This window comes from Lissotriton helveticus, chromosome 3_1, assembly GCF_964261635.1.
Source record: "Lissotriton helveticus chromosome 3_1, aLisHel1.1, whole genome shotgun sequence".
NCBI lineage: Eukaryota > Metazoa > Chordata > Amphibia > Caudata > Salamandridae > Lissotriton > Lissotriton helveticus.
The window spans coordinates 1929617456-1929641664 of record NC_136061.1 but is presented as its reverse complement, the minus strand read 5'-3'; the positions used below and the strand labels follow the sequence as shown (position 1 = coordinate 1929641664).

The window sequence follows — 24209 nt, the reverse complement described above, 5'->3', positions numbered from 1 at the left end:
CTGGGCCCACTGAAACTTCAGGTCCCACTGCAGAGCCCGCATCCGCCACCGGGCGTGACGCACCAGTAGGATGCAGGAGGCCATCAGCCCCAGATGCCGCAGCGTCAACCTAACCGAGACTCGGGATAAAGGCTGAAAGATGGGAATCAGAGCCTGAATATCCCGAACCCGCTGTTCGGGAGGGTAAACCCGAAACTGCGCAGAGTCGAGAACCGCTTCCTTCCACATCGGAAGGAAGGACCACGCACGGAGGAGCAGGGAGGCCGCTTTTAAAATAAGAGAAATCAAAATCTCCTGACTAAAAGAAATTACTGTTTGGTGGATATTCACAGACCCACACAACAGCAACCATTGATGTTGGCCACAAGAAGAATTCTATTTCTTATAAAAGAATACCCTATCATCATAAAGAATCTACTCCTATTGACCTCGGTGGCCCCTCCGTGCAAATATAAAATTGCGATGGTCTATCTTTAAGACTTATATACATCCGGTGATCCATTTTTGAATTCGATATCAAATTGAACTGCAATTGATAAGCGTTCTCTACATAAAATACAGATACAGATATCAAGTCAAATGTCCTTAATGTCCTGAAGAAGGTGTCAAGACTTACAAGCACCGAAACGCCGCGTCGACTTTTTACATTTTGACTATTTTTTATACACTGTAATCCCCTATTAGGTGGTTTTTAATCATTTTGCATTATGTTTTAGATTGTAACCCAGATTGGGAGGTTTGAAATAAATTCTGCACATCCCCCTTTTTAACTCTTGTGTCCGTTAGTTACTTCCCTGTATCCATCTTCTTGTTGTTTGTGTAAGACCCTATCTAGGCTATATACAGTAGAGCCCAAACCTCAAAAACTCCTCCTCAGTTCACTCCAGCGATCCCAGTCTGCCACAACTAGAACAGGGAACCCCACCAATTACGGCTTCTGAGAGGGACACAGGTGCGACTTCGGCACATTGATGGAGTTCAAATATTTTTAAATAAGCTTTGCCAATTATGAAGACAATCTCTTGTAAATTTGGGTTGAGAGGAAAAATATATTTTTTATAGGATCAGAACAAATCAGAATGATTTGCTTGGTGATGTGCAAATTTGAGGTATTCTTGCCGAATGCCATTTTCCAAACATTGTTTTTACACTATGTGCCTTTGTCAGTAATGCTACACGTTAGTGGGGAACCTTTAGTGGCCATCTCAACGAAAGAAAAAAAAATGCTATCTGTAATGACGTAATGACATGTCCTCCTACTGTATGCTTTCAGATTTCTGACCCCAGATAGTATTAGAGCGTCTAGATGGTAAACGCTATAAAAACACAGTTAATGTGAAAAAGTACAATTAACAATGCCTTTTTACAGACCATGTTGCACAGGGTGGTTCTCGTCAGACATATTGCTATTATGAAAGCTATTTAAAATTTAACAAAGTCTTGTTAGAATGTTATTATGACAGTTTCTATTGCAGGGGAGACATACATTAATGGGAAATATGCAGAAGAGGAGGAGGACAATGGAAAAGGGGCTGGTCAACCTTCAGTGGATCTAGCGCAGCAACGTGGTGGAGGATTAGGCCAAAATAGGTGTGCCTACGATTTACAGGAAGGGTCATTGAAAAAACGAATGCCCTAACTTACAGGGCCAAACAACTATGGCAAAAGGAAGGGGTAATTCATACACAAGGAATACAAGCAGAATTGGTGCAATCACACTTCTCAGACTAAGACTTCAATGTAGAAATGAAGGATGCAGAGTAAAGAACAGATGCAGAAGAGGGAAAGGCAGATTTTGATGAAAGAGCAGAACAGATTGAGATGAAACAGAACAGGGGAGGGGGGTGGGTGGGGGGTTAGATTTTGCCAGGACAAGGGCAGATTAGATGAAGGCAATGCGTTAAATTTTGACCTTTTTATTGAAAAACACCAGGCTCCATGTATTGACAAACAGCCTTTGCCAAGGCGTATTTGCTTGGCTGTGGATTCTGCGAGAGGATCCAAGAATCAAAATATGGTGTTAAAGATTTCCGCTCTGTAAGCATACAAACAGGCAGAAGCTTTTACAATGATGACTATTGACATTTGATTATAATACCTTTGAATACAGTCCACAGGGTGATCTAGGAAGGGCGGACGATTCATGATACCAGTTAATACAACTGGCCCCTATGTTACTGTACCATGGGGGAGGGGGGAGCATGAGTTCCTGGGGTATACTGGTGCTACTTGCACCCCTCTAGTTCATAATCCTGTTTTCCCAGGTCTCCCCTCTCAGGTTAATTTCATACATCTGTGGGATTTTTCTGGCATCTCTGTTCAAAGCACTACTTTATATACACCTACCTGAAAGAAATATGTAGGCACATCAATGTTTTTATTTCCAGATTCTTCAGAGTTAGAGAATATTGTTGTAACAAAATTACATTGTAAGGTGGAATGTGCTAAAATGCATTCTAACTGCAGTACATTCACCAGGGACCACCGAGGATGGATAATATATAGTAGGAATACATTTATGTATTGAGGTTTAGTAATGAGAATGAGTATATGTAAATACAGAAAGACAGTGTGCATCGAATAACTGTGCTCCATATTATACTGTTTTGGGATACCGTTGGTATAGATCTAATATGTCTTTAAGTATACCGGTGCAGTCTTTAAAGGTGTTTGCAATTGGATTACAAGGTAAAGGATTGACACAGTTTGACAACTACAAGAATTTTGATTCCCAGAGGTGTCACTATGACATAGATTTTCAACTGTATTTTAGGACAAGCTATATATAGTACAATGTTTTAATCCTTTTTGCTTTTGGAGATAATGGATTTCTTTTTAAGCCAACAGATACAGCATGCGTCATTAATAGCACAACAATTGCAAGGCCTGTTGCTGTCAAAGGTTCAATTAGAGAGTGCTTCACCCACCTTTTTCGAGGACTATGTATCATGGTTGTGAATATACAATGGTTCAAGTTGTGTCTGCTACCTACGATATCATGGTATAAAGATAAAGGATAATGATATGTACTATGACCCTAAGTATATCACTGAAGGGGCCGGGTGAAGGAAAGGGAAGAAGGGAACAGGGGAGGATGTATGCTAACAAACAGAATATGGGTAGGCCCAAATGGAAAGATATGTTTGACAGAAATAATGCTTGCCCCCTTTAACCCTACTTTTTCATGGCTCACCACTTGTAGGACGTAAAGGAATGATCAGATTGTTTTCCTAAATGGTGGTACAAAGTTTGAATTGGGGAAAGGTACTTCCGCTACCCCAGGCCACTTCTCCTCCCCACATTAAAAGGACTTCCTCAGCTTGCCCAACCACTCAAACTACAAGTACGTGTTGGTTATTGTGTGCATTTTCAGCACACTGACTGAGGCATACCGATCTTTGAACTCCAATATACAAACGATTGCCAAATGCCTCCTGAAAGAATTCATACTGCACTTTAAGTACCTTTGCCTTTTTATTAGGTTCTGACAATGAACTGGCATTCATCCCACATGTGATTGAGGGGTTACGCAAGGGGCTAGGAGCTACACAGAAACGACATGTGTTCCACCGAAACCACAAGTAAAAATGGCATCTGAAAGAGACACGTTAGTGATAGATTCCTTACCTTAGAATATCCCCAGGCGTCAGACTGGATCCGGAAATTTTTGCGTAGCAATGCACCTGCGCGTTGGTAGGCGTCTGCGGCTCCGCGTCCGTCATCGGCGTCGTGGGCGCTGACGTCAGTTCTTTTTTCCGCGCCAGCTAGCGCAGATCCGGAGAAGCTCTACCCCTAGTCATTTTTTGACTAAACTTTTTGATCTTTTTCAATCATTTCTTTCTTGAGTCTTCGACTCTATCGGTGCCGGTAGGGATGCCCGGGTTCAAGCCCTGTTCTAAGTGCGACCGACTGATGTCGGTCACGGACCCCCATCGCCGGTGCCTGAAGTGCTTAGGCCTCGACCACGACGACCGCACCTGCTCCGACTGCCGGGCCAGGACGTCGAAGGCTAGGCGGGAGCGGTCCCGCAAGCGGCTCGAGCTCCGGCAGTCGGCCCCGCGCCATTCCAGGTTCCGGTCCCACGGGAGGTCGAGGGACCGGTCGCGGGGTCGGAGTCCCCGCAGCTCCGGGAGTGGACATCGGTCGTCGGGATCCAAGTCCTCAGGTAAGAGGCATGAGAGGTCGGAGCGGCATCATCGCTCCTGCGACCCACCCCGACGCTCGCACGATGCGGCCGGGGTTCGGGCGACACCGCCCACGCGGATCCACGAGAGTCGCAAGCGTCGCCGCCTGCCCCACACCTTCGGGTCCCTGGGCACGGCGCGACGCCAGAGGAGGTCGAGCGGTACCTCATGGCCATTAAGTCCCTCCCTCCTCGGCCGGGCCCCGCAGCCCCTCCGGGCCCAGCGGTCCCGGCTGGAGGCCCTAGCGGGTCGGGTGCTTCGGCCCCGGCGCCGCCGGCGACTTCGGTCCCGAAGAACAAGTTGTAATTGAAGGATTGTACACAGTAAAAAGAATTGCACACTACAAGTGTGGGAATCTCGATGACAGTAAATTCAAGAGCCAAAACCAAAGCACGTAGCTCCGCCAATTGAGCCGTGCAGTCACCAAGAGATTGGGTGTGCACCAAGGAGGATTTAAAATCCCCAGCAACAATCAAACCTGGCTGCAGAATAAACATGTTTAGAACCAATGGGGGGCTGCCCAGATCCATCAGTGTGAATACATTTGTACTGATCAAGAGGGATTAATGATAAAGGAGGATGAAAATGTTTATACTTTAAAAACTCCTGCGTCTGTAAAGAAGGATCAAAGATAAAGTTGACATCAGCCAACGTCTAAGAACTAGCCCACAGTATCCAACATGGAAGCAAGGCTTTGGAATTTGGGACACTAGCCTTCATAATTGCTTCTAAAGCAGGTACTGGCGAAACCATGAAAAAAGCGTTTACCTTGAGCCAAAGAACGGTCTTTAGCAATCGACATCTGGATAGCTGTCAAAATACTTTCTGTAGAAGAGAAACGCATCTCAGCAGGATTATACAAATGAGATTTAAAAGCCATGGGGGCAGTGTCCCGCTCATTGAACGTCTAGTAAGTAAAGCCTAATGCGCCTGTTACAATCATTATGACCAAATTTGTAGAGTCTTGTGTTAACATGAAATTGGTCACAAGCAGATCAGACTGCGGCGACCAAAGAATTTCTTTATGTTCCAGAAGCCAACAGGAAGCGGAAACGAAGGTTGTTTAAGAGAATAAAGAGGTTTGATACACTGGGCATAATCAGGAATGCATGTCCTTTCAAAAATTAAAAACAGAAAAGATTGCAATTTTTAAGTGAAGATGGAGGTTGCAATTGAGCAAATTTCTCCAGAAAGTGGGCGGGGGGGGAGGATGACAGTTATCTTTCTTGCATTGGTATGCCCCCAGTTTTTGCTGAACTGCTGATGTACTTTGAGTGTGCCCTGGGCTCCTGCTAACCAGGTACCCAGGGCCTGTGTTCCGTCCCTAAAACTGTGTTGAAACTAAATCCCAATTGATATCTCTGGTCACCCATCAGCCCCTAGTAAATGGTACCCTAGGTACTCAGGGCATGCTGACCAGAGAAGACCCCTAGGGGCTGCAAGCGCCGCAACACCTGGGGCCCCGCCCAGGAGATTGCGGGTAACGTATTGCACTAACAACCTAATTACACTAATTGCGACTGTATGTAGCAGCCGTAAATCCGCAACGGGAACCGCTCCATGTCGAGGATGCGTTGTAAATCCAGCCAAAACAGGCCAGGTAGTGCCTGGAATGGACAAAGGACCTAACCTTGTGACTAACAAAGTGTGGGGTAGGGCGCCATTAAACCAAACTCGGTGCTGCCAAGCATTAATCGGAACTTCCTGGGTCCTATATGGAACATATTCCTGTGGCACGGCAGTAGGAGCATAAGTGTCGAACACACCCGTATTTGCATTCACAGCAGGGAAGGTCACCCACGAATAGAAAATTTCGAAAGGGTAAGCTACTTCTGCACTCACTAGCATAATAACTGCCATGCCCTCTAACCCGACGTTATAAGCCTGCAAATGATTGCGAACCGCAATTAGACTATGCTGCGGTGTGTCAAAGTCAGCCATAACGACACAGTAAGAAAGAGGTACAATAAAAGCCTATGTAGCACAACTGGGTAGCAATTCAAAAGAAAACCATTTGAAAAGATTCAAGCTTGAAAAGACCTATGTAAATATCGGCAGGTTTTTCCGACACAACTGTCTTCTGGAAACAACAGTGAAGGGGGTTAAGGACTGATATAAGCACTACTCAAGCGTCATGTAATAAGACCACCAACGATTGTGCACCATGTCACAGGGATTCTGCTCCTACACAGAACTGTGCATAGAGACTTGGAACCTCAGTGAATTAGGGAGTACCAAAACTCACCTTAGTATCCAAAATCCCCTACCAGACTAGCAATCAGTGTCTCATTGGTTCTTCCATACCCCCAATGATTAGACACCCAGAACATGGACTTAGAACACCTCAGGTAATGTGGAACACATGAACACTCTTTCGTTATACTATCATACCAGTCCAGAACGAGGAGTAAATGAAGACACGTGCAAGTTTGAAATATTTATTTCTAATGCAGTGTTCTCAAGCGCAGTATCTTAGCTAATACAAGCAAACATATTATAAGCAACAAGGTTATCAGCATAATTACTATTCCATAAAATACAAAGGGAGAAAGCATGTTAAAATGCTAAAGGAAAGAAGGCTAAATGGCACCTCAATCTTACCCTCCCTTGCTAGTATATTATATCTACATGGCGGCCCCATACCTCTGGTCTTTGTCGAAAGGGATCACATCATCTTCTACACCAGTTCTCTGCATGCGAATATTCATCAAGTGTGTGTGCATGCTCTGTGCAATGCATTATTAAACGCGCCAAAACCAGAGTTGGCCACAGCTGCATATATATGTTATGTCTAGGACGTGCGCTGATCAGACCAAACAACAACCACTGTGTTGAAATAACCTTGAAGGCCTCGGCACTCACTGTTCAGACATAGCTTACCAAGCAAAGCTGATGCAATAGGAAAAGATAATATTCTTGTGTGAAGCTAAATATTCTACTAGGCTAAAAGCATTAATAACAATATGTGCCGAATGCAGAAGCAGCAGAAAGGAAAAATGGCGTTTAAACTTTTAATAAGCTCATGCTAACTTAACACAGTGTGAAGGCAAAGCCTATCTCCATGACAATGGCAGCAAGAAACTCTTGCACCTGAGCAGGTGTTGCCCCAAGCACCCTGAAAGGGGGAATAGACTGGAGGAAACGTTGCAGGCTCCCCCGGAGCCGCGGGGATGGCACTGCCCGCACCCTCAACCGCAACGGGAAGTCGAAGAGTGACGAGGCTTCTTTGACAACTTCTTGGAATGCTTCGACTTACCTGACCCAGAGTGCGAGGATTTAGATCCAGAAGAATGGTGATGACAGCTCCGCGACTGGTCCCTCGACCTCCCACGGGACCGGGACCTCAAGCGGCGCTGAGCCGACTACTGGACTTCAAGCAACTTTCAAAACCGCTCCCACAAAGTCTTCGGCGCCATGGCCTAGCAGCCGGGGCACGACTTGGGGTCGTGGGCGTTTCCCAGGCAGTAGAGAGACACGCCACGGGGGTCAGTCACAGACATCATGCGGTGGCAGTCTCCCCAGTTCTTGAACCCGGGCATCCCTACGACACAAGGAGTCGATCAATTCGAAAAGATGAGGCAAAAGGCCTGGAAAAACTCAGTCAAAAAGTGAATGTGGGTACTAGCTCTTCCCAGATCTGCGCTTGGTGGCGCGAAAAAGGAAAACTGCCGTCAGCGTGCGTGGGCGCGTCCAAGTAGCTCCGAAGACGTCACCCCGGCGCCAACAACGCACGCGGAGCCGCACAGTGCCGCCTACCGACGCACAGGTGTACTGCTGACGAAAAAACTTTCCGGATCCAGTCTGACGCCTGGGGGTAATTCTAAGGTAAGGAATCTATCACTACTAATGTTTCTTACAGATATATTGTTACCAAAGGTAAGTAATTTGTGCATCTTGACCTTACGTGTTTCTTTCAGATGAAAAAAACTTTCCGGATCCAGTCTGACACCCGAGGGTAATTCTAAGGTAAGGAATCTATCACTACGTGTTTCTTTCAGATCTTTTTGCATGTGAAGAGCAGCACAGCTCCCAAATTGCACTTTCTCTGCTACAGAGTTAATTCAGGAGATTAGATTGTGAAAACCAAAAAAACGAAACCTTTCACAATAATAGAAGGGCTAGAATTTTACATCCGCCAAGCAGCACTGAACCACAGCACTCGTCTAAATAGAAACACAGAAGAGGTAGGTACAGAGAAAATAAATTAAATGCAATTTTTAAGCCCAGTTAATTACATTGCTTTTTGGTAACAGCTGTTAGCTAGCCATTCTTTGGTACACACAAAAACATACATGTGCCTCCCTTGGATGACTGGTACCTGAGGATTAGTGGATCACGTTTGACTGTATAGGTATTTGTAGAGATGGCCCTCCACTAGAGAGTAACGGAGCTTTATATTCTTACTTTATTGTAAGGAGGGATTGTTTGTGTACTCACAGACACATTTATATCTGCATTCTGTAACCCCATATGGCTTACGTCTGACTGAGGCCTTCAAAATCCTAACCTACCACGTATCGCTGAATGACATGAATGCAAGGTATTCTGTCATGGTATGCATGAGTGGGCCATGAGGCAGGGAACTCAATAGTTTTGTGCTGAACATTGAATCCTTAAATTTGAAAGGAGATCAGTGTTGTGTGGCAGGGGCACAGTCTTTTTTAGCACTCATGCGCAACTAAGACAAAAGACTACGGAGGCTGAGTGTGCTTGCAAAACATGTGCCACACTCGTGTGCTGGGGCTCTCACCCTCTTTATTAATTCTCCTTTAGACCCTAACGTGGGGTCAGGGCTTGCGTGTATGTCATGATGTTGGGTGTTCCTCACGTTGTGTTACATTCCTTCCAAACCTTCAACTCAAAATTAAAATAAAACATGGTGCTCGATATTTTTAAATGCACTTGTTTCTCTTAAAGCATGGGCATATTTTTATCGTTTTATTCGGTGTGCAAAACACGGCGAAAATTATTTTGGAACTGAAAAAAATTAAAATTGCTTCCAACAGCTTTATTTCGAAAGGAATAGGGATTTAAACACTTCCCATTCAGATTAAAAAATACGACCGCTGTTTATTTAGCTAAACATGCAGATAAATATTTAAACAGGCCAACGCATAGAAAAGGTGTGTATATATAATCAAGTGCACAGCGCATATTTGCTACAAACCTGTGACTGCTATTTAAAAAACAACAACAAGTGGGCGGTCTGGGGGGGGGGGGGGAGAGTGCGGCTGAGAGCAGGGCCACGCAGCGTTTACCTTGCGGGAGCGAGCGCGATAATTGTTAACACATGCAGCCGCTGCTTGCTCCAGCATGGAAAACACCAAACGTGCATGCCTTACAACTGAAAGCAATGCAAAGCATGCATGTTTTTGGCCGAAAAAGCAAATCGATTCCAAGAGGTCCCCTCCTATGCGGCGCATGCGCGCTGCGTAGGCGAGACCTAAAAACACTCTTGTTCCTCCGTTGAAACAGTCACTTCAGTTTAATCTGGAGATCCTTAGCCAACACAAGTTTTGCCGCGCTTAATTGTTGTGCACCGCGACTTCTTCAGGGCTATGAAACAAAAAAAGTGTATAGAAGTTGGGAGTAAAAGATATGGATCACTAACATCAGATGTCCGTTACCCTTTGAGACTATGTTTATCGCAAAGAGCTGCTCGAGTATAGTTCTCGAGCCTGTGGAAGCCCATGCGGTTTACTAAAACATATCACCTTAGCTGTCTCTAGACAGACTTGTGCAGTTAAAAGATGATCGCTATTCCAAACAAGCATTGGCATAGCCAATAGGTCTCGCCTTTGGGACCTTATAAGTATTTAATCATGCAGCACAAAATCCATGGTGCAACATCAACTGTTGCATGGCTAAACACTTATGTCCCAAAGGCGAGACCTATTGGCTATGCCAATGCTTGTTCATCTTGCTCTGGTATTTACAAGTGAGTGCAGCAATATAGAAAGATGTGGCAGTCTCAGAAAGATGAGGCAGTTGCAGGTTCCTCGCATTGCGTTGTGAATTCCTATTCAGTCTTATGCTAAAGCATCTTTGCATAGACAAATACACATGTGCATTTGCGCATACATAAATTTAAGGAAGTACCGCAAATACATTTCAAAACTTGTTTGCCAAGGAACACCCAATCCCCAAAAACACCCATGCATTTGTGGGTGGTCCCAACCCCTTCCCACCATGGCTGGGTCTCTGAAGTCATCCTAACAATTATAGCTGCAAAAACTATGGAAACGTTCATGAATACCGACAATCCAATGTTCTTAGTGAGTTCCCGCTCTAGAACACCCATTTCCCAGTTAGAGGATAGATACACTTTACTCACATGGCCAAGGAGGTATGAGCGGATCTCTTTATATCCACATTTTTGGGATTCTCAAATGTACGTTTACACTTGTGCCCCTACGTTGAACCTCGGTACACAAATTACTTCAAATGGTTTTGGGAATTCGGGTTCAGTATAAGTAATATTGGCCCAGTGCACATGCTGTTCCAATGTCGCCAAAGACATAACATTGAGCAGGGAGCCGCAGGAGGGCTCGAGTTGAGAGCAGTGCAGTAATCTTGACGCCGGATGCTACAAACCACGCGGCCCTGTCCTGCGCTGTACAAAGTTCATGGAACTTGATTGACCAGTAGAAATTGACCTCACCTTTCATATCATCACTGTGCAGCGAAGAGAATTCCCTGTTCTATTTCTTTAAAATGTTGCACAGTGGCCTTCCAGTGGAATTAATCAACAGATTCAAATTCTGATTGGCCACTGCAGCAGTGATTACACAATCAAGAAAACTATTGCTGCTTAGGAAAGTGTGTATGACTGTAAAGAGTTTGCTTGACTCACAGGTGAGGCCTCGGCTCTCAAGCTCCACCAAGTCTGTGGAATTAATAAGATGTAAACACAGACATTCCACAACCCAAGTGTGCAAAAAATATCCAGAGCCTCAGAACTGAGTTCACACAGTACACAGGTCAGTAAGGTAACTCAGTGAGTTGAGCGACCACTACAGAGATTTGTGTCTACTGTGCAGGTCAAGGGTTCATATCATTTTGGTTCTGAGCAGCCTTTCATCTTTCTGAGGTCGATAAGACCAATACAATTTAAATGTAAAATAACGACGTGTTATTTCTAGTGTAACTCAGTGTTGCTGTTACATTTCTTAAGGCCAAGTCTGCCTTCAGAACAGGCCGTTTGAATGGCCGTGCGCGGGGCAGGGGCTGCTGGCCTAATTGAAGGCGTGGGGGATCTGTTCTCTAGGGATTCCCCCGTTATCTCGAAACAGTCCAAGCAAAAGTTAGGGGAGAGCTGCAGACTGCATGGAGCCTGGGATATACCAGCTGGACATCAGGATTGGGCGGTGGAGAGAGGTAACGGGAGGTAGGTGAGCAGACCAGGAGAGGGGCCAAGGAAGGTGGGATGGGGAGAGCTAGACTTGTTGCCATCAGAAGCAGAATGCAGTTTGGCAAAGGGCGTAAACTGGGCGATTATTCAGCTGGAAAAGCAAATGACCCAAACTTCCAGTCTTGAATTTACCCATCACAACCGTCACGGTCTCACAAAATGATGACCTGCTCTACACCTTCGCCAGGGAAGATGGGGTGGACCATTCAGGTACTGCTATAACCAAAGTCTATTTCAATTAAAACAAGCCTTGGCAAAGGCAATAGATCTGGCATTGGCAAGCTTTGGCATGGTTTACTGCACGCAAATGTCACAGAAATAAAAAGAAAACATGTATACAAAGAAAAGGGTACCTTCCGTGTTCTGTTTGCACTGGTATTTTTGTAGTTGCATCAAGAGGAAACAAGTCAATTGATTATCACAGCGTTATTTCATTCAACATCTGTACATTGTTTTGGAAGAACAGTACATCAATAATTTCACACTACTTCATACAAAGAAAGCGGAACACAATCACATGCTTAAATCATATTAATTTCATTGGTAGTGAAAAAAGTGTGTCCCGTCACCAGTACTCGTACTACTGAGACACATGGGTTGATTCTGCCTTTAACACCCATGTTTCATCATCACACCAGGGAGATGCATCCTACTGACCGGCTTGTATCACCACTGTGTTGGGGCTAATAACAAGAATGAGGCAAAGAATAGCCACAGCAGGTCAACGATGGGCACACTGGTGCCAGGGCCATCAATATGTAAGGACCAGACACACACCCACAACATGTCAAGAATGTGGCCATTGATGAGAATGTTACCGCAAATGTAGGTGCTATGTGGGGGACACGCCAGCATTATTCCAGAGATCGCAATAATGTTATCAAGAATGGCCAAAAGATGTCAAGGACGCGGCAAAATGATGCCAGGGATGTATTTAATGTCACAAAGAATGGCCACAATAGTCATGGATGAGCCACTATTGTACCAGGCACAGCCAGAATGCTACCAAGAATCCCACAAAATATCATGGATTGTTCAGTATTATGTTAGGAATGTTGCCTAGAAAGCCACAACATGTCCGGACTGGGCCTTCGTACACCTGGGATACTTGAAATGCCACTAACAAAGCGCACATTATGGCTATGATGGGCACCTATGTCGCCAGGGAGAATAAGAATATTGCCAACAGTGCCCACAATAGTTCTACCTGATTAAACTAACAATCTGCTCACAGAGGGTTTGAGCAGTGTAAAGATTTTTATGCATGACAGGTTGTTTCTGATAAGCAGGAAAATGCATAGTACAAATACAGGCACCATAGCAGCTAGTCCATATCATTAAGGGAGATGTCATTATAAAATGGAGAAAAGAATATAGTGCCTAACCTTCCCTCCCCTTGCTAAGAAGGTCTGGCCACAACAAAATACCAAAGGGGCACTGTTGTTCGACCTTGAACATAATGTTCAGTCAAAATCCCAGTAACATGCAAAGAGTGAACACAATTAGGAGTTCTCATGTGAAAGCAGTCAAAGAAATTATTGCAAAAATAAAGATGTGTAGTAACGTGTGCAAAGCAGCAGGCAAGCTGCAACATGCTCATACTAACGTAGAGAAAACGACACTGTCCCTACGGGCCATATTACAATGTGGGAAGTGCAATGTGCAATTTCACTAAACCCAAGGCGTATAAACCTATTTTTATGAGTAAGTACCTCAACTCCCACCACTAGGAAACCTATCGGAGACCGCGAGGGTATCTAACATGCCCCAATATGTAGTTTACGAATTTTTAAGTGCTCCAAACCCCAAAGTAGAGTTTGGGTACCATTTCCATTTTAAAAGCAGGCCTGCTTTTAAACTGACCTAGGGCCTCAGCAGTGCACACATGCAAGTGCAGAAAGGACTGCTGGCCTCTAAACTGTCATGCCTTATTATATTCTAGGGGCTGAAAGGTAGTTTTGACCCTCCTGCCCTATGTACTAGGGTCTTATTGGGGAGGTCATGCCAATCATAGGGGTACCATAAACCATAGTGTACCCTATTGTATGTAGGTGTTTTCACTGTATTCCAAGTGTGTTTTCAGCAATGCACTGGCCCTGATTAGGCAGAGGCCAGGTACAGTCAGAGTAAGTTATCATCAGTACCAGCCAGCAACAAAAAGGGGGTGCGCCCAGGGCGTAGGATGACTTTCCAAAAATGAACAGAACATATCTGCTTACGTGTTTACGGTATGCATGTCCTTCAATTCATATATTTTATTGATTACTTAGACTTGACCAAGTGTAATCTTCTGCTTGCTACAAAAGAGATTTAGCCAGTATCACTGTATATGTGCAATTAGAAGAGACACCTAAGCAGTAAGATAGCACAACATATATGTTTGCACCACTTTAAATTGCCTATTTTGGTGTGAACAAAATATTCCAAGGTTATCTCACAAATATCTGAATATTTCCATCAATCAGAGCCTTTAGCAAGGTCGACAAACCAAATACATACGCACTTTACATATTAAGTCCTTTGGAGTAATTACTACGACTAACCAATTCCTCAATCCTGGCATCAACAAGGTCTTAACGACACAGTATTATTAGAAGCGTTCAGTCTCTTGATGGTTGTGTGCTCATCTCCTATGCAAGCAAAACCACATTCACAAAGATACCTACCAGAATGCTCCCATCTAATTTTTCCCACTGAGAAATTATTCGCAACAGCTTTTCCACCACTTGTACTACCTTAATCAGGTTTCACATTATAATGAATTTAAACCCAAATGTACTTTAAGTGTCACATTTCAGTACATTTCTGTTTAAACTCAAAGAGTAACAGTAGAATAGATCGACTCATTTTTCAATTGATTGAATGATGTGAACTATCTGTTCAAAGCCAAAATGACACCTTAGGTCCTTTATCACATCAAGGTTAATTCATTGCACGATTTGCACTTCATTAATTACTAAACTAACTAACAACTTCAAGCTACTAACCCACCAGTTGTCACCATTATGTGTAAACACTTCATACATACCTCACAACCCTTTGGCGTGCACACTTTCGGTGCACTCCCTCGAATAAAGTTCTTGATTGAGGATAATAAGCCTGTTTCATTCTTCTGCACTTTTCCTTCCCCCAATGGTAGGCTCTCGTCCACCTCTGAATGTCGGCGCTTCGTTCGCCCCGTACGAACCGTGGGACTTTCATTGGATTGCTGAGAAGCCTTGCGTGCTCTCAGCCTCATCTTTTAGGAGGTCTGCATGTAAACCTGTAGAAGAAATATTAAAAATGAAAAATAAGCATTAGCTTTCACTATTAACATGGCAAATTTAGTCCGACTTAAAATTATGAGAGCAGTTTATCCTGCAAGAAAGATCAAATACTAAGCACTATCCTAAAATCCTACTGTAAGTTGGTAATTAGAGGGCCCAGGTCGGTTTGGTCCACAATGCTATGTACCTCTGAAGCAGGAAAACCAATCGAGAGCTGGAAGTAGTAACATTTCTTTTTGCATACAGAACACAGGATTGCAGCACAACTTTCTATATAGTAACGTGCATTGGAAAGCCAGTAAGTCAAATGTTGGCTGCCAATCTTTTGTCCTAGTCAGTACTTTATTTGTTCTATCATTGTTTTTGCTGAACCTTCCGGATGGGGAAGCTGCTGGACCTGCATTAATTAAAACAATTGGCTATAATCAGAAATATGTTCTTGGTCTCAAAAATCACTTGTTGCCATAGCTGTCCATTACACTAAACTACTTAGTGTGTGGATGTATTCCTTGTGAAAGTACAGAATGCCATCCTGCAGAGGCTGGCCCACTGGCCCATGCTATATACTGTTGTTGGAGGAAGACAAATGCGAGTAAGAGACCAATGGACAAAGAGGGTTGGCTGACATCCACTATAAGTATATTACAGTTATAATTTTAGTAACATCAAAAGATCTTGGCTAGTGCCCGACCTAACTAGCTAAAAGCAGAATATCTGGAAACAGGAAAATGTGGTTTCTGGGGTTTTGTTGCAATCATGGTACAAAGAAAATCCGCTCTTATTTTCGAATCGTTTTTTCATCCTGCAGCTTGTGCAAAACGTTATCGAATGACTACTGGATCAAATAACATCCTCTCATCTCTAAAGAAACCAATATTGGTAGCAATTCCAGGAAAAAAGTTTGAGATTTTGATTTTTTAGTAACAAATACAGGATAATTCCAGAGACTACAAAACCATCTTAGAAAGACGTTTCACAAGATTAACACCAATTCAAATTACTTTATTGTGTAAGGTATTTAAGAAGTAGATTCCAATCTATAACGTACAGTTCAGGCTAGCAAGATTTAACCGAGCATAACAGCCGCGTGCCATGATCTGCCCAAGATTTGTAGAGAAACATCTTTTCCAAATCAGAGTGCACAAAAGGCATACACTGCAAATATTTCGCACAGATACTCTTCAAAATGAAACGGTGCAGTTTCTCAACTAAGTAATTTTATGAAGTTCGAGGTAATAGCTGCTGCTAACGACAAGGATAGTGGGGCACTATAGATCAGACTGCGCTCGTCACCTATGAAGCACCTGCTTATGAAGTACAAATGGTAGATCAAAAAGCTAGGAAGTGGGGGGGAGGAGCCTAGCTCGAGAGCGTAATGGCCGCCTTTTAGCTCGGCTCCGTCGGCCCTCCGGCCAACCTCGAATATCCTGCAATATATCCTGTACTGCGACGATACTTCACTACAGATTTTGGAATTTAACGACCCACTCTTACTCACCGTCTGGTCCGGAGGCTCCTGCGTGCTGTGGGTCCGCAGCTGTGCCCTCGGTGGGATTGGGGCCTCCGGGCGCTCGAGACCGGGACCTCGCCTGTGGGACCCGACCGGCGGTGCTGAGGTTGTCGGCCCCGGCCGCGAGAGTGAGCCACTGGTGGGAGCCGTTGTGTGTATGCCCCGGCGATCCTGAACCGGCCCCGATTTGTGGACCGTGCGGCTGGAGGGGGACGAGATGTGTCGGGGGCTGACTGTGTGAAGGGGTCCCTTCGCCTTTGTTCTGTCCGGTAGCCCTGGACCCCGCGCCTGGCTCTCGCTTGTGGGGCCCGCCACTGATCGGAGGGGCCCCCCCCCCCCATTGAGCACCGGCCCGTTCTGTGCCGGTGAGGCCATTGTTGGGAACCTCCGGAGGTCTGTAAAGTCCTACATTTGGGAACTGTTTGGGGGCCCACGGTGGAGTGCGGGGCGGCGAAACTCACAAAATGGCTACCAACAACGTGTGGGGTGATCCGCTCTGCACCGACGAACCTTGCTGGCCGGATTGCGCGGAGGCTTGGGCGTGTGCTCGAGCGCCCACGCTCGGAGATGTCCTGGACGCCTTGATGTCCTTGTATGCTGTCTTGGCCCCCGGTGCTTCTACCGACCCCATGCGGCCCGCCGCCATTTTGGGTCGTCGCTCTTTCATGCACCCCTATTGTCCTGATGCCTCCATTGCTTTGCCCCCTTCGGCTTCGCCAGGAGTTGCTGTCGCTGTTCTTCGGCCGCTTGATGGGCCGGTGGCTTTTGAACCTCCGCTTTCTCACCGCCCGGACTTCGAGGACTTGCACACGACGCGGAGATCTGCTCCTTCCCGGACTATTGGGAACTATGGTGGACCGCTGTTTGCTCCCGCTTCGATGGATTCGAGCTTTTGTCCTGGTGGGGTACCTTTGCATTGTCGAACTGCGAAACTGGACTCCGGCTTGCTTTTGCTTGCCCTGTCGTTGCTGCTACAATTGACTTGCTTCATTGACTTTTTGTATTCCATTAGTATGGTGGCTCTCCCTACTCTACATCACTGCCGTAACCCTGGTCAACATTACGATTATTCTGTGCTGGGTGGTCCGCTCCATGTTATCCTTTATTGGGTTGGTTTCGTGATTAGGAAGGGCTGGGGGTAAGTTGCAAGTCACTGATAGACTGCTGGTTTACCTGTCCGTTGCACTGATGCTTGTACTCTCGACATTGTGAAACGTTAAAATCTCCCCCCCCCCTGCCGGTTTTTGCTGTATGTGAAGGTGTAGCATTGATTTGATAATTATTCATTTGCTGGTCGGGGGAGGGTCGTAGCCGAGTGTGTTTGTTCATATCCTCTGGCTCCTCCATCACATCTTATTTTTGTTTCGTATTCTCTTTCCTCTTTTTTTTGTCTCCTTATTCTACTTTCTTTCTTTACTATATTTCGGGTTTCGGATTAGGGCGACAGGCACGCTGTTTGGAGGGTAGGCCGTAGCCTTCTGCAGGGGTGCGGGGTGGGACGGGTGGGCGGGGTCTTTCAGATGTTTCTTTTTGGTTCTATGGCCCTCTTCTATCCCTTTATAGCGGTGCCGCTTCTGTCCTCGCTTCTCTGGCATGAGTGGGTTGGGATCTGTCGCTATGCCACTTTTATCTGTTTCGATGCTCCGTCGCGACTGCCATACCCTTCTTCTCGCCAGCTCTCTACTTTCTTCTGTATTATTAGCCGCGGGATGCCTGGCCCGGGGTGGCGCCCATCTTGCACGATTGTGTTTCTCCTTTTATATTTCTTTTTCCTTTTTTATTTGTTCGTATATTTAGATCGGACGGGGGGTCGGGTGGTGTTCCTTTTGGGTAGGATTTAGCACTCTGTGCTTATGTTGTTTGCACTGTTTATTGGATTTTGTATGTACGGCATTGATATTAGTACACAGCCATTGAATGCTCGCATATCCTGTTTTCACTTCCCGATTATATTTCTTAGAGGGCCTGTATCCTCCTACATGGCTTGTTCCACGTAAAACTTGCTTTATTGTATGACACTGGATCATTTCTTCCTGCTGTAAGAATGTGCCCTCTCATGTCCTGCTATATAGTGGTTACGTTTGCAAATAAATCCTGCAGTGATATATTGACTGGGTGGCACTGACTGGCGCGAAATGAAGTATGGTGTTTATGTATCCTGCCTACAATGTTCAACGCACAAATCCTAACTATTGCTGCTCCTTTAGTTGATACTAAGTCGTATGGCTCGCCCTTTCGGTTGTCTGGTCTGAATGTATGACACCTCTTTAAATTTATAAAATGAAACCTACGTTATTCTTCTTATGTCTGCTGCTAATATACCGTAGCGCTCTTATTTTTAGCTCTCCGCATAGTAAGACGACCTGGAATGTTGTTGATTGTCATAGCGGCCGGCCCGTAGTGGTTGTAGGCAGACGCTGTGTACTATGCATAAGATAAATAAAGGTTTTAAAAAAAAAAAAGCTAGGAAGTGGATCAGCATAATGTGCAAGATGCTTCATTCGGTGACTCTAGCTTATTCTTCTACTTGTGGCTCCCTTTTGAGCATGCAGATATTCATTACGTGACATTCTGGTGGCACTCATGCCACAGTCTTCTATTCTGAACTGCTATCCCTATCCAATAGTATGCACTTTGTTGCATGTTGTTACCTATCCTACCCCAAAGTAACACATATGGTTGTGGCAGCCCTCAAGCTCTTGTGTGTTCATTTTACATGTTTTTTTTATATAGCGCTCAGCTGCCCCAGCTAAGGGGCGCCCCGGCGCTTCTCAAACAGTAAGAAGAGAACTGCCTCGAGCACAGTGCGGCAGGCCCTGACATAACAGTGACAACGGTTTTAGTCTAAGGGGAAGAGATGAGTCTTTTCATGGCTTTCCTGAAAGTCAGGAGATCATTTAAGCCATGCAGCTGGGACGGCAAGGCATTCCACAATTTTGCAGCCAAATAGCGGAATGAGCGACCACCCATACGAGAGCGTTTCACCATGGGGACCACTACCAGGTGCTGGCCTTCCGAACGCAAGGATCGACGGGGAACATATTGGGTCAGGAGAGAGCAGAGAATAGGTGGAGTCGTGAGCTTCAGGATCTTAAATGAGAGACAGAGGACCTTGAATTGGATCCGTTTGGCCACAAGCAGCCAGTGGAGTTTACTCAAGGTGTCCGCAACCGGATGAAAGCGGGGGAGACCTATCAAGGTCCTCACAGCCACATTTTGCACCCGCTGCAATCTTCCAACCTCTGCCTGGTTGACCCCTAAAAGCAAGGAGCTCGCATAGTCCAAGCGAGAGAGGATGGTCGATTGCACAATGAGCTGGCGAGTGGAAGGGTCGAAAAATGTTAAGATGGGTTTGAGGTTCCGTAGGATTCCAAAACAAGTGGCTGCCACTTTCTTGGTGTGCATGATAAAGCTGAGGGAGGAATCTACCCAGACTCCAAGGTTTTTTACTTCTGGTTTAGGGTCGGGAAGGTTTCCTAGAGTCTCGGGCCACCATTTATCTCCCCATTGCAAAGCATTTTTTCCCACCAATAAGACCTCAGTCTTACTGGCATTTAGCTGCAAGTAGTACGAGGTCATCCAGTTGGACACGGCCGTTAGGCCACTCTTAAACTTAGATGCGCTCAAGGCGGAGTCGTCACTCAGAGTTACTACTAGCTGAGTATCGTCAGTGTATGAGACCATTGAGAGCTCCCACCGCTCGGCGACTTCAGCCAGTGGTTGAACGTAAATATTAAATAACGTAGGGCTAAGTGCCGAGCCCTGGGGGACTCCTTGCTCGATAGGTCGTTCCTTGGACAGAAACGGGGGAGTGGAGACCCGGAAGGATCTTCCGGTTGGAAAGGCTCGGAACCACTCCAATGCATATCCACCAACACCAGCTGCCTCCAGACGATGCAACAAGACCGCATGTGAGACCGTGTCACAGGGGGCACTAAGATCCAGCAGGATCAGTGCCGCCGTTTGACCCGCGTCCAGGATGGTCCTGAGATGTTCCGTTTCGGTGCTGTGACCTGCTCGGAAACCATGTTGTGAGGCATCCAAAATTTTATTTGAGTAGAGAAAGTTCGTCAGAGTATTATTGACGTGTGTTTCTGCCACCTTAGCCGGCCAGGGGAGCAAGGAAATAGGCCTAAAGTGCTCAGGCTTGGTAGGTTCCAGCGTTGCTTTTTTGATAATGGGGGATTACCCACGCCTGTTTCCATCTTGCCGGTATCACGGTTGATTCAAAGGAAGAATTAATTATCTGGCGGAGAGGGTTAAGCACCAACGCGGATGCCTCTCTAAATTGGGCAGATTTTAAAGGGTCCGCAGGAGAGCCAGATTTGATTTTCCCACATAGTCTAAGAAATTCGTCCTGGATCATTTCAGGAATAGTCGTGAGTTTGTTGATCGACTCAGGACTAGAAGGGGTGGAACAAGGTGCAGATACGAAGGATCCATAAATCACCCGCACTTTATCCACAAAAAAGGAGGCCAATTTTTCACAGTGTGTTCTGGAGACAGTCGCCGATATAGATGCTTTTTTGGCACGAGATCCTTCAGAATCTTAAAAATACATTTCGAGGGATTCGGGCTAAGCCTGATCTCTTTAGCATAGTAGGCAGCTTGTGTCTTACATATTGTTCTGTGGTAGTTTTTTTGTGCGGTAATGTATTGACCTTATATTTCCGGGTCATACGATTTCCTCCATTTGCGTTCGATTTCTTTTACAGCTTTTCCTTGAGGTAGTTAGAGACTCATTATACTATGGGTTAGATTCTTGGGAGCGGCCCATGATCCAGCTGGCCGGGATCAGAGAGTCCAGAGCTCAGGTTAGCCAGGTACAAAACTGCTCATACCCCAACTCTGTTGTCAGAGAGTACGGGAGGATCTCCTCTTAGCAGAGCGTGAAAGTCGTGTAGACGCTTGTATACAGGTTGACTGCTACTCATGCCTGAAGGGTCTTTTAAAGGCAAGGACATGACGATCAACATATGGTCGGACCAAGGGACCGGGATAGGAGTAACCACTACCGCCTCTTCCATATTAGAGAAGATGGGGACTAATAAGTGTCCTGCTCTATGGGTGGGGTGACCAATTGGCACAGTTGGAATGCTGCAAGGTCAGCTAGTAGGCCGTTTATCTTTCTATCCAAAGTAAGGTCGAAATGGAGATTCAGGTCTCCAAAAATGGTGAAATTAGCAGTTCCTATCGCCAATGCGCCTACTGTTTCCAAGAGAGCCTTGGTAAAGCTGCTATCTTGTCCAGGAGGGGCTATAGATCAGAACGCCCGATAGGGTCAAATGAGGGTTAATCAGGATGCTGAAGCGAGCACATTCGCATCCTTCAATATCTACTTTAGTAAAAAGGCAGGGATAGTGGGATTTGGCTATCACGGCAATGCCTCCACCCCTAGTTAGCCTATTTAAAGTGTGTATTGAATACCCAGGTGGTACAGCCAGATTGAGAACTGTAGTCATGTCGTCCTGTAGCCAGGTCAGTAAATTGTCCTCAATGAGATCGTGCACTTCGACAAAATGTTTAGCTAAAGATCTAATGTTTAGTTGAGCAATTAACAGCCGTGATTGAGGGCAGTTGGTAGTGGGGGGCGTGAGAGTCGTTGGTTTAGGTAGAGTGAACCCACAGACGCACTGGAAAGGGCCCCTCAGATGGTGTAATGGGGTCCTAGTACAAGCGGTTGCTGACGTATTGAGGCTTAGGAGAGATTCCCTGGCATAGATGTGACCGACTGGCTTGTCGCAGCCAGAATTCCTGGCGAGAGGCGACGTACTGGCGCGGACAGGCACAGACGGGCTTGCCTTTGGCACACCGTCGGCGCGCCCGCTGCGTGCGTCCGCTGCCCGCTTGGAAAGACATCTCTTTACATTCCTAGGGACCGTCTAACTGGTGCAGGATGTACAACGGAGTCTAATCACTTCCGGTGTGCTCGGCGAACCAGACTTCCCTCCACAACAATCTGACGTAAAGTCAGCGGTGGACCGGGGAAGCGGCAAAGGTGAGTTTTTAAAAACAACAAAGTGAAGTTAAGCGCCAAACAAAGTGAAGTTAAAAGCGCAGCACTGCAAAGTAACTAATTACAGCCCTTCGCGCTGAGCGTCTTTTTACTTTTTAAAAAGTAAGGAAGCTGTGTTTTCAGGAGTGTACATGTGGCTACTTTGTTGCTTCTCTATGCATAGATTAATTATACATGTTAGTATGATATTGTGTTTGATTCACATGGCCATTTTAGCTGTGGTCATTTTAACAGATTTTTCGTACATTAGTGGTTATTCTGTTGCTTACACATGCATTAATTAGTTATACAGGTCAGTAAAATACTGTGCTTGATGCAATTGGTCAAAGATTGTTACTAACTCAACTGTGTGCAATCTGAAATTAGCAAATGTTGCCCGGCTTATAGAAAGTACAGCTTTTAGAAAGTTAGCAGAGTATGGTGCGATGTTAAGCAGCCAAAATAGCCAATACTCAATTGTTACTGATTTCTCAAGTATTGAGGTTCAGTGTAAGTATTTATGAAATGTAGATCCAATTTTCATGAATGATTGTTCTTTTTAGCACAATAATACACAACTGTATGATATCTCTGAGCTTTGTTGGATATTTGAGCAGTGTTCGGTCTGAGTTCTGATGGATAGTAAGTATTCTTTCTATGTGGTTGGTCCAGTTGTGAAAAACTGAATATCCAACCAAAGGGTAAACCTGAGATACGCTGAGTGCATGTATGATGCTCTTTTTATCGTTACCAGTTATGTGATTATTTATGGTTTGAAATGTTGTAAGCTTGGCGATATAGCCACCTACTTTGGATATGAAGAGTTCCAATGCATTTCGTTGGATGTTGTGTATATTCTGGTTAAATGGAAAATGCATTTGGGAAGATGGTTATATCCGACCCTATGAAATGTCATGCCTTGACTGTGTTTTATTTTTTATTATAATGTTACTTAATGAACAGCCACTTAAGGAAAGAATTCCATCCTTCCTCCGACCTCACCAACTACATAATTCTCAGATTTACATGCCTAAGCATCAGCTTGGGTACAAATGATATACTATAAGCATCATCATCAAATGGCATGCCAGATTATACTTTCTTTAGTGTCGGGATGCACAGTGCTTTCCAGGTATGTAACAGGCTAAATACTTTCTTAGGCTGGCTGTTGCCTTTGCAGAAAGTTGTAACATTTGTGCTGGGTAGATATTTAATTCACAGCCTAAAGTTAATTAAACCCTGGTATTTTGGGTGCTGAATGTAAGCATAGATAGGAGAGTGGATCTATGGTATCTTATCCACAGGCCCCCCCAAAGAAAGGGAAGAGAAAATCACCTCTGGAGAAAAAAGCACTTAAGAAAGGAACATGGATGCTTGATTGAAAACATTCTTTTAGAGATTTCTGTCAAAAGGTCCCCAAAGAGACCACTCTCAAATACTTCAAAAGCCTGTGCAGCAACTGTGCTTATCATGATTCCTTAGCCAGTACAGCTAGAACACTGAAGCGGTCAGACATTTATGCTTTGATTAGACTATTGAGCTTCAAGTAAGACTTTTAGGGCCAGAAGCAGGACTGTAGGAAATTCATTTTAGGTGTGGTGAAGCCATGTTGCATTTTTTTTGGCTAGTTTCAGCGATAGTGGAAAGCATTGAGCCTTAGCACATAATGATGGAAATGCAACTGCTCTTGCATTTACTAATTAACGGAGAAGGGGGCTTTTTTCATCCAGACTTTGTGTTTTTTCTTATAGGCTGATGCCATCCAGCTGGTCTTAAGTCTTGAGAACTGCTGCAATCGCAGCAAACCGGCTAAACAATTCTTGTTCAGATGTTTGATGACAGA

The 24209-nt window shown here is 45.1% G+C and overlaps 1 protein-coding gene across 1 annotated transcript in view; it reads right to left on the bottom strand.

The window, feature by feature from the left end:
* Positions 1 to 24209, bottom strand: part of CTDSPL2 (CTD small phosphatase like 2) — a 384035-nt gene that overhangs the window by 272779 nt on the left and 87047 nt on the right. The window contains exon 2 of the mRNA XM_078682962.1: positions 14624 to 14857. Coding sequence (XP_078539088.1) covers positions 14624 to 14833 — 210 coding nt within the window. The 5' untranslated portion in view covers positions 14834 to 14857. The remainder of the gene's footprint in view (positions 1 to 14623; positions 14858 to 24209) is intronic.